Source organism: Ostrinia furnacalis, unplaced genomic scaffold, assembly GCF_004193835.3.
Source record: "Ostrinia furnacalis isolate ACB-3 unplaced genomic scaffold, ASM419383v2 OfSCF7367, whole genome shotgun sequence".
Classification (NCBI taxonomy): Eukaryota; Metazoa; Arthropoda; class Insecta; order Lepidoptera; family Crambidae; genus Ostrinia; species Ostrinia furnacalis.
In genome coordinates, this window is record NW_021137606.1 from 154,026 (window position 1) to 169,676 (window position 15,651).

Below are 15,651 nucleotides of genomic sequence, written 5' to 3' on the forward strand. Positions count from 1 at the left end.
CTATAACTAAACAATAAGGTCAATAAATAAAGACGATAGTTGCGAGTGCGACATAATGACTTAGACTAGACCTATAGATGGTTATATCTAATTTCTCTGTACAATAAAATTCTTATGAAATTTACACGGCTTTTCCGAAACAAATGTAGTAACTAAAGTTTACTTTAACTTTGCGTGACATAAAGACACATTAACCGAAATCTACTGTAAGCAAAGTATGTAAATAATCGCCGTAGGTCGCCATATCAAAAGCTAATTTATTGCAAAGCTTCCTATTGATTAAACAAAATAATGTTCTTTCAATACACAATGTTCGATTTCAATGCACTTCGCTAGCAACCTTATTGATTAAACTGAAACGTAATGGTCTTTACTTTATGCAAGCAAACACTAAAGCACTTGCTAAAAGTTTTGTGAAGTGTGTCAATTATTTTAATAACGATGGACGATATTTTGCATAAAAATATATTTAACGACAAAGATTTGTGTAAACTATCGCCAGATTATAGTCCAAGTGATATAACTTTACGTATGCAAGTGAGGAGGACATTGGTAAGTCTATCACACATTCAACTTTTGTTTGGTAATAAACAGTAGGTAAGGTTTTATTAGTAAATTAACTAGCATTTTAACATGTAGGATTCTAGTTACTATACCTACTACAAAAATAGTTTGGGATATTTAGACTTGATCTATTTTGTTTGTAAAATTGCCAGAGTTTAGTAGGACTGCACTACTTACTAGTTTATACTACGACTGCACCGAATAATAGTAGGTACCTTAACGTGGAATCTACGACCTAGATCTGTATCTGAAACAATCAAGGGTAGCTTTTTCTACCATGTCGACTGTACCTACTTACCTTACCAATCAATTCACACACATATTTTTATTAGGTACTAGCTGACCCGGCGAACTTTGTTCCGCCTTAATGGCAATACTTTTTTTTATTTCGAACGGGATAAAAAGTATCCTATGTCCTTCTCCTGGCTCTAAACTACCTCCCTGACAATTTTCAGCTAAATCGGTTCAGACGTTCTTGAGTTATAAGCGAAGTAACTAACACGACTTTCTTTTATATATATAGATTATATTATGAAGTACAAAAGACTTAACAGACTATGAGTCCTACTACTTACTAAGTTAATAAAAAATATTTTTATAGGTATATCTTTGATATCAAGGGTTGGTTAGATTTATTTGCCTTCTTAGATACTAATGGTAAACAGAAACACCGTATCTACACTTAAGTAAGCAAGTAATAAGTAATTACCTATGTAGATATCGTATCTAAGATGTTATGTACTTATATTATTTTCTTAAAGGTTTAAATGTAGGACGTAGCACTTAAGTCGTTTAGATTTAAACAATAGAAATTAAACTTTTTACAGTTTAGAGATAGCCACAGCCACAGTTACTTCAAGAGTAGCAACTGGCACAGGTAAGTACCTACCCAATGCTCTATTTATTTATTTCAGCTATTAGGTAATTAGTAGACAAATGGACCAGAGTATTATCTATCTTTAGATACCTACTCTCTTGGTACTTAGCCGCTAAGTCTTAGCGACGTCGTATATCTAAGTTACAAATTGTTTTATTGGCCGTAACAACCTTTAATTAATTAAACAACTATATTTACAGAAAATTTAATAAAAGAATGAAAGATGGTTATAAAATCACCAAGGAAATTGTAAAAATGCGCAATGAATTTCGCAATACTAACCTAAGAAATAGGATAACTATGAAAGAAAATATAAATAACATTACATCTCAGCCTGGAATTAAAATTTACGGAGGCGAACTGCTTCTTAATGATATAAAAATCTTTAATGATGACGCTGATCAATGCATTTATGATTTACAAGAGGATATGTCCAAATTAGTTTTATGTAATGATAGTGATTTTAAAATAAATACTAAACAACGGCCTGAAATAGTCAGTGTCCATAATCATTCAAAAAACAAATCTAAAAATAAAATTTCTAATACAAAACCTGATGATGACTCTGAAGATAATAATATAAAAGAACACTCAATACGACTCGATATCACGAGTAAAATTAAATTAACAGAACAAAGTGCTGTTGAAATACAAGATATTAGTGCACCTCATATAAATTGTAATAATGACCTTACAAAAAATACTGAAAATGTATTAGATGGACAAGTTAAAAACGATTTGCAAACGTTACTAATAATGATGGCAATGTCTAAAACAAATGACGATTTTGAAATCGAAAATCCACTAAATACATCACGCGTTGCCAATCAGGAAATGGAAAATGGTGAAGAACAAGATCCTTATTTTTTAATGCCACATTCAGAAAATAGTGATATTTCAAAGGTGCTGAACGTGACTCCACTGCGAATAGAAATGAATCACCGACAAAAATATTTAGTGAAGAAGTACAGTCGGAAATGGAAACAACATGTGTCAAAAAAGAAGGAATACATGAATAAGCAAAGACAAGAAACCCTCAATAACTTTTTCGATAAACTGTCCAAGAAAAAGATGAATGCACTTCAGACATCTGAGATAGAAAATAAAGCGAAGTCTTTTGCTCGTGATTATAACACTTACCAACACAGGTAACTAAAATTAATCATCACTTATGAAATTAAGCAAAACCATTCCAAACATAATTTTGATTGAATAATCTTAACTTTTAGATATATGGTTCAGAAACATATCATCGCACTTCAAAAGGCGAAACTAGAAGAGCAAAATAGAGTGATAGAAGAACTTAAATATAACAAAATAGTCGAGGCGTCCCGACAATCGGTTGATGCTATGAAAGAGGAAGTACGAAGAACCTATTATGATATTGATAGACAATTGAAACCAAAAATTAAATGTCTAACAAATGAGCTTAAATTGCATGAAATTCAAGGTAAGTTAACTAGAGGAGATTATGATAAAAGTCTGGTAGTTGTACTTTAGTTGGTTTGTAAACAATGTATTATTTATGGTATTTGTTTGTAGAGCCATCTCTAGTTCTGCATTGCTTGAAAGTGCCTAAGTTTCTACAAAGAATGGAGAAAAGAGCTCGCGAACGTGAGGAGAAACACGCTTTGATTAGAGAAAGGAGGAGGCAGATGGAGGAAGATCGCATCAGACTAAAGCAACAGGTATTTAAAAAAATAATGATATCATATTCTTTCCAATCCGTATTTTATCCTATGATCATTCCTTAATTACCTGTATTATAACATGATGGAAATCAACAGAAAGCGTTAAACTTTTTGTTTTACAGGCGGAATTGGCCAAAGCGGAAATGGACAAGGAAGAGAAACTGAAGAGAATCAAAGAGTTACGGGAAAAAAGAAAAAAGGAGAAAATTGAAAGCATTAGAAAGAAACAGCATGTCGAGAGATTAAGGGCACTCATAGTTATGGCCGACTTACATTACGAAAGAAGTTTGATGATTAGGTTTGGTATCAGACCATTCAGAAGGTTGCTGCAAATAAAACGGGATAATATGGAAAAAGCGAAAATGCATTACATATTTCAACTACAGAAGAATGTGTTTCTGAACTGGATGTTTTATACAGAGGATATGTGGTTTGAAAGAAACTACATAGCTGAAGATTTTTACAGGAAAACTTTGTTGAGAAAAACCTTCTCTCGTTTAAAACTGGTGAGTTTACTTAGCCAAGTTATGTTCTATTTTCCTGAGAGAATTCAAATTATTTACTTATTTATGTTTTTTATGTCCACAGAATGTCCACAGCTACACTTTACAGAAACAAGTGGCAGATGACTTTTACGATTTATACGTAATGCAATTGGTATTTAGAAAATTTCGTGAAGGTATTGAAATAGTAAAGAAAGAAAACGAAATGAAATGGCAAATGGCTGTTATTTACTACAACAGGTATGACCTTATGTTATGTTATGTACTTACTTAATTTAATTCGGACAGTTGATTATCGAAATCGAACAACACAAAAATATTTTTTGATAAGTATTGAAGAACATACGAATGTGACTTAATTTGAAATGCTACATTATCTGAATTGAACGCGAAAATCAAATGTTTACACAGTGAGCTTAGTTAGACCCTTGTGTAATCATACTCTGAATTTATTTACAGCAACCTGTCATTTAAAATATTCACCTGCTGGAGGACTTTGCCTGCTCTGAATGCGTTGAAGAGGGAACAAGAGGCACGAAAAGCGAGATGGAGAGAGAAAGTATTGCTAGTCGTACCTGATTATGCGCCACCCGATGATTAGATGTTTTCTTTTGTTTTTGAGGGTAGTTCAAATATGACGTCATTTTAACCTTGGCTTATCAGGAAGTCGGGAGTCAGGATCTGTAGCACGCTTCGTTTGCAGCATTTTTACTACACATAGCAGACCTCATTCTTTGTTTGAAGAAAGTGTTCAGTTTCCAATTGCATTTCTCTCCAAAAGCCCACGTTGCGCTATAAGCTCCGCAATTTCCCAGACTGGATGGTTAAAAGAACTAACATAATTGGAGATACCATGCATGATTACAAAGCGCATCGCGCTAAGGTCGTTTTGCAAATGACTTAGCTATAAATTAGGGCTTAAAGTTAAAAAAATAGTTTAGGTATAATTTAGTACAAAAAAAGGTTCATTTAAATGTAATATAAAATAAATCATAAATGAACTACTTACACATGTTTTTTTATTCGAGTACTAGCAGGTAGGTAACCCTACCTACGTAATAGAAGGAGGGCTTGGACAATCATTTAAAATTAAAATAGCTATTTATGACACATTTTCTGTGAGATATCATTTATTCAATATTTATTACAAAGTTTGAAATAGTAAATACAATATTATAAATATTAGATTAGGCGAATTGTTGTAATTGGTTATACATAATATAGGAATAAAATAAAGGTAGTGATAATTCTACATACTATTATAGTATTTCTTTTTATACATATAAATAAGTAACTTCGTTTGTAAATAAAAGGGTGACAACGTTAAACATGTGTACTATGTAACTTAACGTAAAGTAATATGTTACAAAATAAAAAATCATCTTATTTCCGACAGAAATAATAATTATATTCGCGGATACGTAGATTGTCGTAAATAACAATAATAAACTTTAAAAAAATAACGCGATATGCTTTTTACTCTGTGTAAAAAAAGAATCATGCAATTTCCTCTGTCACATAAAACATTATTTTAACCGGATTTTGTTTAATGCTAGTGAGGGATGCTGTACTTGCGCCCTTCAGATTGGCGCTACTGTCTNTGTATACTGTCTTAGCCACTAGCGAGTCACCGAACTATATTGTGGCGCCAACTGGTAACCGGAAATACGACAGCCCTCATTCCATACATACACATGATAATTAAGCAAATAGACCAATGACGGTTTCCTTAATTTATTGTGCTCACCAGTTTTCGCCATCTGAGGAGAAAGATCCTATGACCTATCGCCAGTGGCGCCAACTAGTGAAAGTAATTACGGAAACCCTCATTTGACGCATTAACCACGATCTGTCAAAACATATTGTTTTATTGCCGGTTTTTCAATCGTCAGATATAGATGACCCACGCTGAACTGTCCCGCCAAACTCAATGACAGGGGGGCGCTACCATCGTTCAACTATATGGTTTCCAACATGGCAAAAATCTGAACCAGCGATCCGGTATTGACGGTGGCGCCCCACTGTCAATGTCATCGACAGGACAGTCCAGTATTTTGGAACTATATCTTTTATCTGAAGAATAAACTTGCGACTTTGACATATTTTCCATGTTGAAACTGCCAATGTGCCAAACTTATTCTTCAGTTTAAGTTATCCAACGATTGAAAAATCAGCCCTTAAATAAATTTGTATAGAAGTAAGGACTAGAAGTATTAATGTGTATGGATATTATTTACCAAGCTTACAAGCTAAATCTTACAAGTTATATACAGACATAGAATTATTAACTATTGTAAAATTTTGTTTTTTATTTGATATTGTAGTTGTATGCCCACAAAAAAATTAAAAGCTATGCAACATGAAGTTAAAATAATGCAGAATCTCTCGATCAAGTTTAAAATCCCTTTATAAAACAGTTTGTTAGATTTTAAGACATTATTTCTATAGATTGGAATGTTTATAAGCCAACAAATAAAGTAAGTAAAACAATACGAAACATTTTATAGAGATATATCTAATATAAATTAANCAGACCAGGTGTTTAAACACCACCCATTTTCCGGCTTTTCCAGTGGACCAAGAATTTTTCTAATATTTTTCTGTGGATACTTGACCTCTATTTAGAAACATACTAAAAATTTATAAAAATTGACAAGTATAAAAAGTTTCAGGAGTATCTGGGTTAACGTACGATAATGTAACACTTATTAGAATTCAAAATGGTCTAAGTTAGCTAAGTATGTAATAATAACACTGGAAGCGTGTTCGAGGCGTGAGCGAGACAGACAGATCGATGCAACGTGCGAGCGCGTACGACTACTCTAGCGAGCAGCGGAGTGACCCAGCTGTGACGCGTAAAATACGGACTAAAGAAAATTTAATAAAAAAATTAACTTTATGAAAAACATTTCTTTTTCTTTTGCTTTAAATTTTTCACACGTTTCTACATAACCTGTTAAAATTTTTTGGGTGATAAAAATTTAGTGGTGTATTTTAATAACTTGAAGTTAATTGATTAATGTATCATTGAAGTTTATTATAAAGTATCATTACTGTCTATATTTAATAATATGAAGTTTATTGATTAAAGTATCATTACCAAAACTAGTCACTTAAATGTAGATAAATAGTAAGTAGAAAAGCATTAAGTATTTCTTTTTACACAAGTTTCTCTACTCTTTTCATATTCAGCTATTTGGATTCAATCACGTTATGTTTTATATTCGTAAAAGTAGATTAACTAATGATAATAATACAACTACTTTGGTCAAACATAAGTAATTTATATCCCTCATCTATAATCTCTGGGAACTACCCACCTATGGGATCGGGAACCTATCCAATGACTTTGTCACGAATTTAATAGGAATTCTTAATTTGAGATTAGGTACATATACCTGGTAGTGCCTTTCCTTCAAACATTGAGAACATTCACAAGCCTCCTCCATTGAGGTTCTGAAAAATAAAAATTCACTTTACCATGACAATTATAGTAATTATTTTCATTTAAAGTTATTGATTCTTCTTCTTATTCAAACAAAAGTTAAAATTAATAAATAACAAGCATACAATACACTTACCTGTATATTTTGGAATGTATACTATTAGTTGATGGATTAAGACAATAGTTATGACCAATAAGTAGCCTAGACCATAGATACATGCGACAAACCCAAGTGCTAGGCTGAAACAAAATTAGTAAACATTAAATTTAATTTTATAGCTCTCTCAATTTTACCAGATAGATATGCAATATGATATAATTTTTTACCTGAACTCAAAATACACATCATCACAATCTTGTGGAACTAGTACAGAGCCAAAAAGCACATAAGGTTGGCATACTGTCGTAAGTCCCAAGATTACGCCAAATAAAATTGTGGCAAATGCAAATATTTGTCCTATTACAAAATAAATGTAATTTGGACGAACTACACAGCAGTCCCACCTGAAACAAACATTTAACATTAATTTACTTATTGCAATAATTATTTTAATTATCTTATTGTAAGAAACTTAACATGAAAATGTTAACTCAAATATCAATCTTGCTCACAGAAAGAAATACACACCATATTGAGTGAAAAAATCTATCATTTACTTCTATTTGGCAGACCTGGCAGTAGTGAGAATCAGAAGTCAGGACAGGGCTGAAAGAACAAGTCAGTAAGTAAACCTATATAAATTTCACCTATCTACTTAATTGTATTTATTATTTATTGCATTTACCTGTATTCTTTCCCTTTCGATGAACCAGTAGCTAATTCAAAGTCCGCAACAGCCTTCATTTTGTAAAAATAATAGCATGTACAAGTTAACAGCACAAGGAATATGAAATTTTCAAGCTGTGTTATCTCAAGCAGCTTCATAATGCTAAGTTCAAATACCAGGAACAAGTATATGCCTGATGACAGCGTCCATGAAAAGAAAAATGGGGATCTGAAAAGAAATCTTTCACTAGCATTAATGCAGTGATATGGTAATTAAATTATGTTGTTGAATGGAGTTATTTTTGTTAGAATTTGTACGAGTTTGTGATTGAAATGGCTCTATCTGGACAGTGATTTAACACACCTTAATGATAACAAATATTTGTTATCAAGAAGGTGTATCTTTGCGATATTATGACTAACAAGGCCTCTATGAAAGAAGATAAGTGACATCAGATGCTTAAAAACTATTTCTATCAGTTGAAAGTACACCTCTGAGCCTTACATTATTTCAGTCTATTATATGAAAGTTAGTAATAGACGATTTATGAAGTACATTGAAGATTTACCTGTTTTTTTGACGTGGCCGTGAAAGTACGTACAAAACGCCCATGCTGATAGCTACCATCACCGCGATAGTGATGGTTTGAGACAGAGTAGCTATTAGAAGTAAAAGTGGCAATATTACAAACGGTAACACGGTATCCAGGTTCAGTTTCTTATTAGTCGACTTGTTGCCGTATGGTAGGATATCTTGAATAGTTAGAGATATTGTAGCCATCTTTCTCTAGCAATAACTGTGAATTCAATATTGTAATGGCCTTTTTAAGGGTTTAAATCCAGAAAAGCGTCAATAAAAAGCATTATTTGGATCACAATACTACTGGTAAAAGTTTTTCCCGACTAATCCCGACTCCGACCGATTTACATGGCGATCAATAAAACCAATGACAGCTGACAGCTGTCACTGTCAACAAAAAAAAAATAAAAGCATGGGAATATAATGTTTTACAGCTTACCAGAAAAGTAAGAAGGAACTAGGTACCTACATAATATGAAATAATCCTAAACAGGTGGAAGACCTGTTTATCTATTTAAATAAGATTATTATGAATAGCAATTTTAACAAATGAGTGATAATATTCAATAAAATATTATAAAAAAAAGAGTAGGTAGGTACTTACTTTTTAACACTAGAGTACACGCGTGGCCTACTATGGGAGACCAGGGTAACATTTTACTCTATAACTTTTTTAAAACTTGCGCCAGAGAGCTGACATTCCAGGAAAGCCTCGTTTACTAAATTTGTAAATAAGCCAGTGAAAGTTGAGTCGCTAGTGTCTGCGTACTTTTCTAAAATTGGCCATCAAAACTGCGAGTCTACTCAAAAACCCGAAATCACTCGACAAAAAAATTATGGAAGACTTGCAAAAAACGGATTTACCCCATGTACTAGGCATTAGAAAGTCTTGAATACTATGAAAGATAAAAAACAAACCATGTTTTTTCACTAAATTATTTTTTGCTAACATGGATCTCAGAATGCAATTTTGGTCCAAAAAATTTACAACTTTTAAATCCGTTTATAATGTTTGATCCTAAATAGTTTTATAAATAAACTTTGATTATAAAAGAATTATAATAAACACTTTTATCATTTACATAGTAATTGTATTCATAAATTGCTTACAAACTGATTAACAGTGATTTTAAATTGGCTTACCAGAGTAGGCCGCGCGTGTATTGGTGTAAAAAAGAGGGCGCGTGTACTGTAGTGTTAAAACAATGTCAATAGAAAAATAGATAAGATAGTTACCTACATTTACTCGTAACAAGACATGTATGGCACCGCAAAAACTTAAACGTTGAATTTTTTACCAATGTTATGGCTTTCTTGGGTGAATGCTAATTTGTTACCACATAGCCTAAAGCTGGATTCAAACCCGAAACCATTGATGAATCTGAAATGCGAACTACCAAAGTAGGTACTAAACTAAGTAGGAGGTCGTTGTACAGTAGGGTGTAGTAGGTAACGTGGTTAGTAATCGAGGGTTGCTTATTAAACCTATTTTCAAAACCAACTCAAAACGGATAACTTTAGTTCTTGTTTCGTAGTAATTACCCATTTATCGATGGATAGTGGGGTGAGTGCATATGCATAATCAATGATGATAGCAGGACCTTACATAGATACTTACTTATATGAATGTACGAATTACGAAAACCTTTGTTATTTTGTTCCTATGATGTGGGTAGGCAGGTACGTGTGGTGCACCCAGTCTAGCTCTATCAGTTACTTAGCCCTATTGCAGCAGTGTCGTCATATCCATCGTGGAAACTGTGCAATGTAATCTCCTGCCATTACATTACAATTAACGCCGGCGTTCGGTGGCCTCGCGCAAGTGTCGCCATCGCGCTGCCGAGCTGCCGGCCACTCCGGCCAGGCGGCCAACAGCCCCACACATGCGCCGTGTCAGTCAACAACAGTTTGCGCGCGCACGCGTAATTCAACGAGCACACTGTATTTTTTTCCTTATCCACCGGCAACGACACCAACAGTATTGATCGGGCCTTCGCCGCGATACCGCGTCTTGAAAATGCGACACGAGTAATACCGCGCTAAATCAGTGCTAAAACAAAATCGAATGCCCTAATTACAATGGAGCTGCATGAAATGGAAGTGTGAGATACAGTTTCAGAGTGCGAACCATCAAGTTGACGATATGTCCAAGGTGAGTGTTAGGGTAGTGGTTGCGGTTGGAGGTAGTCGCTAAACCATTGCCAAGGACGTTGCGAAAATGGGATTTTCAATTCGAGCGCTGAAAATGAAAATCGTTACTTACTTAATACTTAGACAGTCCAGCTGAAAATAAATTTTCACTTGCTTGCGTACGTATTATACTTTGAGTAAGTAGGTAGCTATATTGAATTTGTTGTTGTACAGATAATTATACACAGATATGACTTTTAATTACCTAGGTATTTGATATTGATATCATCGCTTTGTTTGTTGTAGGTGAATAAAAATATTTGAATAAATTGAATGTCGAGGTACAGTTGTGCTTGATTATGATGACGTCTTTCATGAACGTAATTTTAATGTCTTCGTTTTATCAGTCGAATTAAACTAGGTGAATATGCTACTGCCACTGGATCACTGCTAAGAACGGGTGTATCTGGGTTAATGTATTACGAAGTGTTAAGTTATTTTGGTATGTATTGTTATAAAACTTAACGGGTTTCCTCGAAATAAAACTCTTTTGGTCGGTAAATAATCTGCAGTCAAAAAATTCAAATCATGAACAACAGTAATTGCAATAGAGAAGAGATTGGCCCATCTTCAAATCTCAATGAACTGGTCTCGTCGTGAAGCAAAAAGTTCCCATGGAGCAAGTCAGTGACCCATGCCTGATTTTTTGCGATGACGTAAGCACTAAATGTAACAAGTAACATCTCAGGCAGAGCCTCAGGCAGGCGTTATTTAATGTACTTTTCGGCCATTACATCAAACACAGTAAAATAGTGGTACCCACCACCTGCCTATTGTTCTTTTGAAGGAACTAAGTACTTAAGTAGGTAGTAATTAAACCACGTTTAAGTTTTTAGTCCTTACATTGTAGATCAAGAACTTAGCAATTACTTGCAGCATCTAGTTTTCTGTCAAAAACCTGAAGATAATGCATTATGTTGAGATGGACCTGATGTTGCAACCAGTGCAATCTGCAGATCATCCAACTCCTCAATGACTTACAGCAGCCATATTGTGTCTGGGCTCGTTATTTTGGTCTTGATGAGGTCTTGTTTTTACAAATGGTTTTTTACTATATTTTTTCTTTACGAAACTTAAAGGATTAAAGATTGCAAATATATCCTATCTACTTACCTGAAAGTGCCTGTCTGAAAGTAATGCTCGCCACTGACATGCATGTACTTACCAAAATATATATGTATGTATACTATACCATGTATATTTACGATACAACCTAGGTATTCGTAGTATGTGAACAGCTTTTAATCTTTGTTATCGCTGTTTTCATTAAAAGTTCAATTGGTGGAATTGATGATGTCACTTCTGAGCATAAGAATCGAAATAAAGTGATGAATATTATAATAGTTTGTTTTGCAGTTACCTCGTTTCTTATAATATGAGCTTATAACAACTGTTTGAGAAAAATGACGACTCTTTCCTAAACAAACACTTCTTTTAAACGAGCTTGTGGATCGCATAGCAAAATGTAAGAAAGTGAATGGAAAACCTTAATAAGATAGGTCTTATTAGATTTATTACTCAAATAAATCATGACTGCAACAACAACTTCATTACTTTTATAGGTATATATCGATTGCACTCACGAAATGCTGATTTTGGCGTGTTCGCAATCGATGCCTCGAGTATGTTGTAAGCGCTTTTTAGTTCAATCGTTATTCTGTGAAAAAAACCTTGGATAAATAAATATTAATATGTTTGGTAAACCTGACTGGAACCGGTATGATATGGTTTTTTAGACGCACCTGTCTGGTTGGTCAATAAATTGAAACATGTCTGTAAGCATACACATTATTGTGTAGATTTTTAATGCCGCACCGCGGAAATATAACATTATTTACCTTCTAATGTAGGTTGGTATTTAATTTTGTCATTAACATTTAAAAAAATGATTCGGTTTTAAAAAAGATATTCAAGGTATACAGTGGGATTCCTTCATTCCTGTGTCACTATGTTGAGGTTCCCAAAATCCCAAGTTCTATAATCGACAAGTACAACCCTAAAAGCACACACGTTACCTCTATCGGCACCGCAAAAACGCACACGCTGCAATTTTCGATTTTTATTATTTACTAGCTTTCCGCCCGCGGCTTCGCCCGCGTGGAATTTTGTCTGTCACAGAAAAACTTTATCGCGCGCGTCCCTGTTTCAAAAACCGGGATAAAAACTATCCTATGTTCTTTCCCGGGACTCAAACTATCTCTATGCCAAATTTCATCAAAATCGGTTGCGAGGTTTAAGCGGGAAAGCGTAACAGACAGACAGACAGACTAACAGACAGACAGACAGACAGACAGACAGACAGACAGACAGACAGACAGAGTTACTTTCGCATTTATAATATTAGTTGGGATACGAAGTAGGTAGTATTGATTGCACTTATACGTGCCGCCGTATCGGATGCATTCTTTCGATTCGTACAGGTAGGTACGTAATAGGCACCAGTACCTCTAGCACGAAAAACTTTCGTCTTCTAATCGTTTGCGTATTCGACAAAATTCGACACTCAGCTTTCGAATTCAACGATAACGTGACGATCTCGATTGTCAAAATTAGTTTAGTGCTATCATTTCTCATACTAAGTTCACTTTACGTCATGTTCACAGGGGCGCTGTTTATGTTTTCATACTAAAGCTTCTTCAACCACCAATCAGGCGATTCAAATACGCATGCATTGCACGATTCGAAGTCGAAAGTTTTTCGTGCAGAGGTACAGGTAATATCGCGTTACCCCTCGGCACCAGTAACCTTGTTTGTGCTAGTCAATTTAATGCAACAACAAGAAAACAAAAGAAGGTTAGAGAATCGTACTTGATCACATTTTACTCTTACAAAAACTGCAAGAATTATGATCATGCTAAACTTCTAAACGACAGTCGCAACATTCGCATTAAATACTAAAAGAAGACTTAATTTACGAAGGCGTCTATGTTGCCAAGATAGACCCTATTTTATATTAAAATGACTAGCGGCCGCCCGCGACTTCGTACGCGTGGATCCCGTTTTACCCCCTTCCCGCTTTTCTGTTGAAATTTTTCCTGAATTTTCTTTGCTATAAACCTCACGGAGCCCGAGACCTTTCCAACGAATGCAAAACCGTGGAAATCGGTTCGTGCGTTCTGGAGTTATAGCGTCAGGGAGGAAAACCCGACTTATTTTTATATAGTAGATAACCAGCTAAAAATAGTGTTTTGAACCAGACTTCTAGTTAACTCTTATTTAAAAATGTAAATCAAATCATTTAACTAAATAGCAAATTAAATCAAGAATCGCGGATGGCAGTTTGACCTTCCGCACGTTTTTGCGTGCACGCGGAACGTTTCTAGTCATGCAGTGTATTGAACAAGGATGAGATCGTATCACTACATGAGTACCACGATGAACTACTGATAATAATGTGAATTTAATTTAACACAAATTCAGCCTGGGTGGAATAGGATTTCGTAGAGCTGAGTGGAATAACGCCCATATTCACAAACATTACTATGAGGTCTAACAGTGCACGCGGACGCACAGGGTGACACATGAACCAATCACAGAGCTCTATTCAACACTGTGCGTTCGATTTGCTGCTTCACTTAAGCAAGCATCGTTTGTGAATACGGGCGTAAGCCTAGTAGAGGGTACGGATTTGAAAATGAAAATGGAATGTCAGAGGTCTAAATAATGCAGGCTCAACCAAACTAATTAAATTAGTATTTTTAACCAATTTAAAATAAAATTGATCACATAATTTAAAACATGATGCCAAAATATACGGGCCATCCTTGTGCTCGTATTCTGAAACGAAAAACTAGATAGGTACCTACAAAGCAAGATGAAAATCCACTATTTAAGGTTTTATTTAATTAAGCGACGATAAGAGAACTAAGTTTTAAAATAAACTGTTTTTGTTATTGTTTGTGTGGAAAAGAGTCTAAATGTATTTATTAATGAGTAAGACAGTCANCGTTTCTGAATAATAACGATAAGAGAACTAAGTTTTAAAATAAACTGTTTTTGTTATTGTTTGTGTGGAAAAGAGTCTAAATGTATTTATTAATGAGTAAGACAGTCAATAAAGACATTCAAATGAAATTGTAACTCGAATTGATGTCGAATTGTCGAACAACCGGACTGCGGAAAAATACTGCCCATTTCTTGGTTAAAACGTATAATTTAATTTTACTATATAAAAAGTAATGGCAGAACAAATCATAATTAACATTATTATTTAAACGTGTAACTTTAGACCGGTTTCAATATAATTTAAACTTGGATTATTATTGTTTTGTTTTGTATTCAGCCTCAAATTGCGTTTATTGTTGTAGGTAGCGAGTACAATCGGTACAATCTTAATGCACCAGGAAACAAAGTTAACCCGAGCAATGATATTATCATGGTGCAAATTGTTTTTATTGGTTAGGTGTTGCGGTTAAACGCTTACGTTACGATAACGACGAATTTAATTGAATCAATTGCAGTGATCGACCTTGAAGCGTCTGAAAAGTTTGAAACTCTCTCAGACTAGTTATTAAAAATCATTGGAAACTTGGGTTGAAAGTTTATTAATGGTAAGTAAATATTTATATATTTATCTCAGTAGTCCTCCTGCAAAACTTCCTGAAAGATAGTGATAGTCAATTAATTCGTGATTTTATCTACGTAAAGAGAAGAGATTGACATAACATAAATCCGCTGTTTTCTCTTCCAATATTGGATTGATTAATATTCCAAAGATTTATTAATTTATTTGCATTTATAACTTTTTAGTAAAATGACTCTACCATGTCTACACGCAGTAAACAGTAGTAAGAAATTGAAACTATTATTCGATATTAACTTTAGAGACATTCTATAGAATTATGTTAATATCCCTACGCATTTATAAAGTAGAGATTTCTTCTCCTTGACCTGATGGAAATTCTGTAGTATATAGAGCTCTTTTTATAATAAGTGTTATTTAATATAGAAAAATAAATTGCTCTGTGTAATGAATAATGATATAGCACTCAAGTATTTTCTTATTTGATCCGTAACTAGGTACATTATCTATTAG

At 34.0% G+C, this 15,651-nt stretch overlaps 3 protein-coding genes across 7 annotated transcripts in view; 2 read left to right on the plus strand and 1 right to left on the minus strand.

Moving 5' to 3' along the window:
• Positions 1–231: 231 nt before the first annotated feature.
• Positions 232–5,129, plus strand: LOC114364275 (trichohyalin). Its single transcript, XM_028320374.1, has 8 exons — positions 232–552; positions 1,392–1,441; positions 1,642–2,589; positions 2,671–2,891; positions 2,984–3,129; positions 3,255–3,638; positions 3,721–3,875; positions 4,095–5,129. Exons 1-8 carry the CDS (start codon positions 442–444, stop codon positions 4,234–4,236), a joined length of 2,157 nt encoding a protein of 718 aa, XP_028176175.1. The 5' UTR covers positions 232–441; the 3' UTR covers positions 4,237–5,129.
• A 1,716-nt stretch (positions 5,130–6,845) lies between these two features.
• Positions 6,846–8,770, minus strand: GABPI (zinc finger DHHC-type palmitoyltransferase GABPI). 2 transcript variants are annotated; one of them, XM_028320326.1, is made up of 6 exons: positions 8,416–8,770; positions 7,866–8,075; positions 7,709–7,786; positions 7,408–7,584; positions 7,217–7,320; positions 6,846–7,091 (listed from the first exon to the last, which is right to left on the minus strand). In XM_028320326.1, exons 1-6 carry the CDS (start codon positions 8,625–8,627, stop codon positions 7,051–7,053), a joined length of 822 nt encoding a protein of 273 aa, XP_028176127.1. In that variant the 5' UTR covers positions 8,628–8,770; the 3' UTR covers positions 6,846–7,050. The 2 variants fall into 2 exon arrangements, with proteins under 2 accessions (XP_028176127.1, XP_028176128.1); XM_028320327.1 differs by lacking the exon at positions 7,709–7,786.
• A 1,382-nt stretch (positions 8,771–10,152) lies between these two features.
• Positions 10,153–15,651, plus strand: part of toc (toucan) — an 89,752-nt gene continuing 84,253 nt past the window's right edge. For 2 of the 4 annotated variants that reach the window (XM_028320368.1, XM_028320370.1), the window contains exon 1: positions 10,153–10,578. In XM_028320368.1, coding sequence (XP_028176169.1) covers positions 10,516–10,578 — 63 coding nt within the window. In that variant the 5' untranslated portion in view covers positions 10,153–10,515. The remainder of the gene's footprint in view (positions 10,579–15,651) is intronic. The other 2 variants (XM_028320369.1, XM_028320371.1) reach the window with 2 other exon arrangements.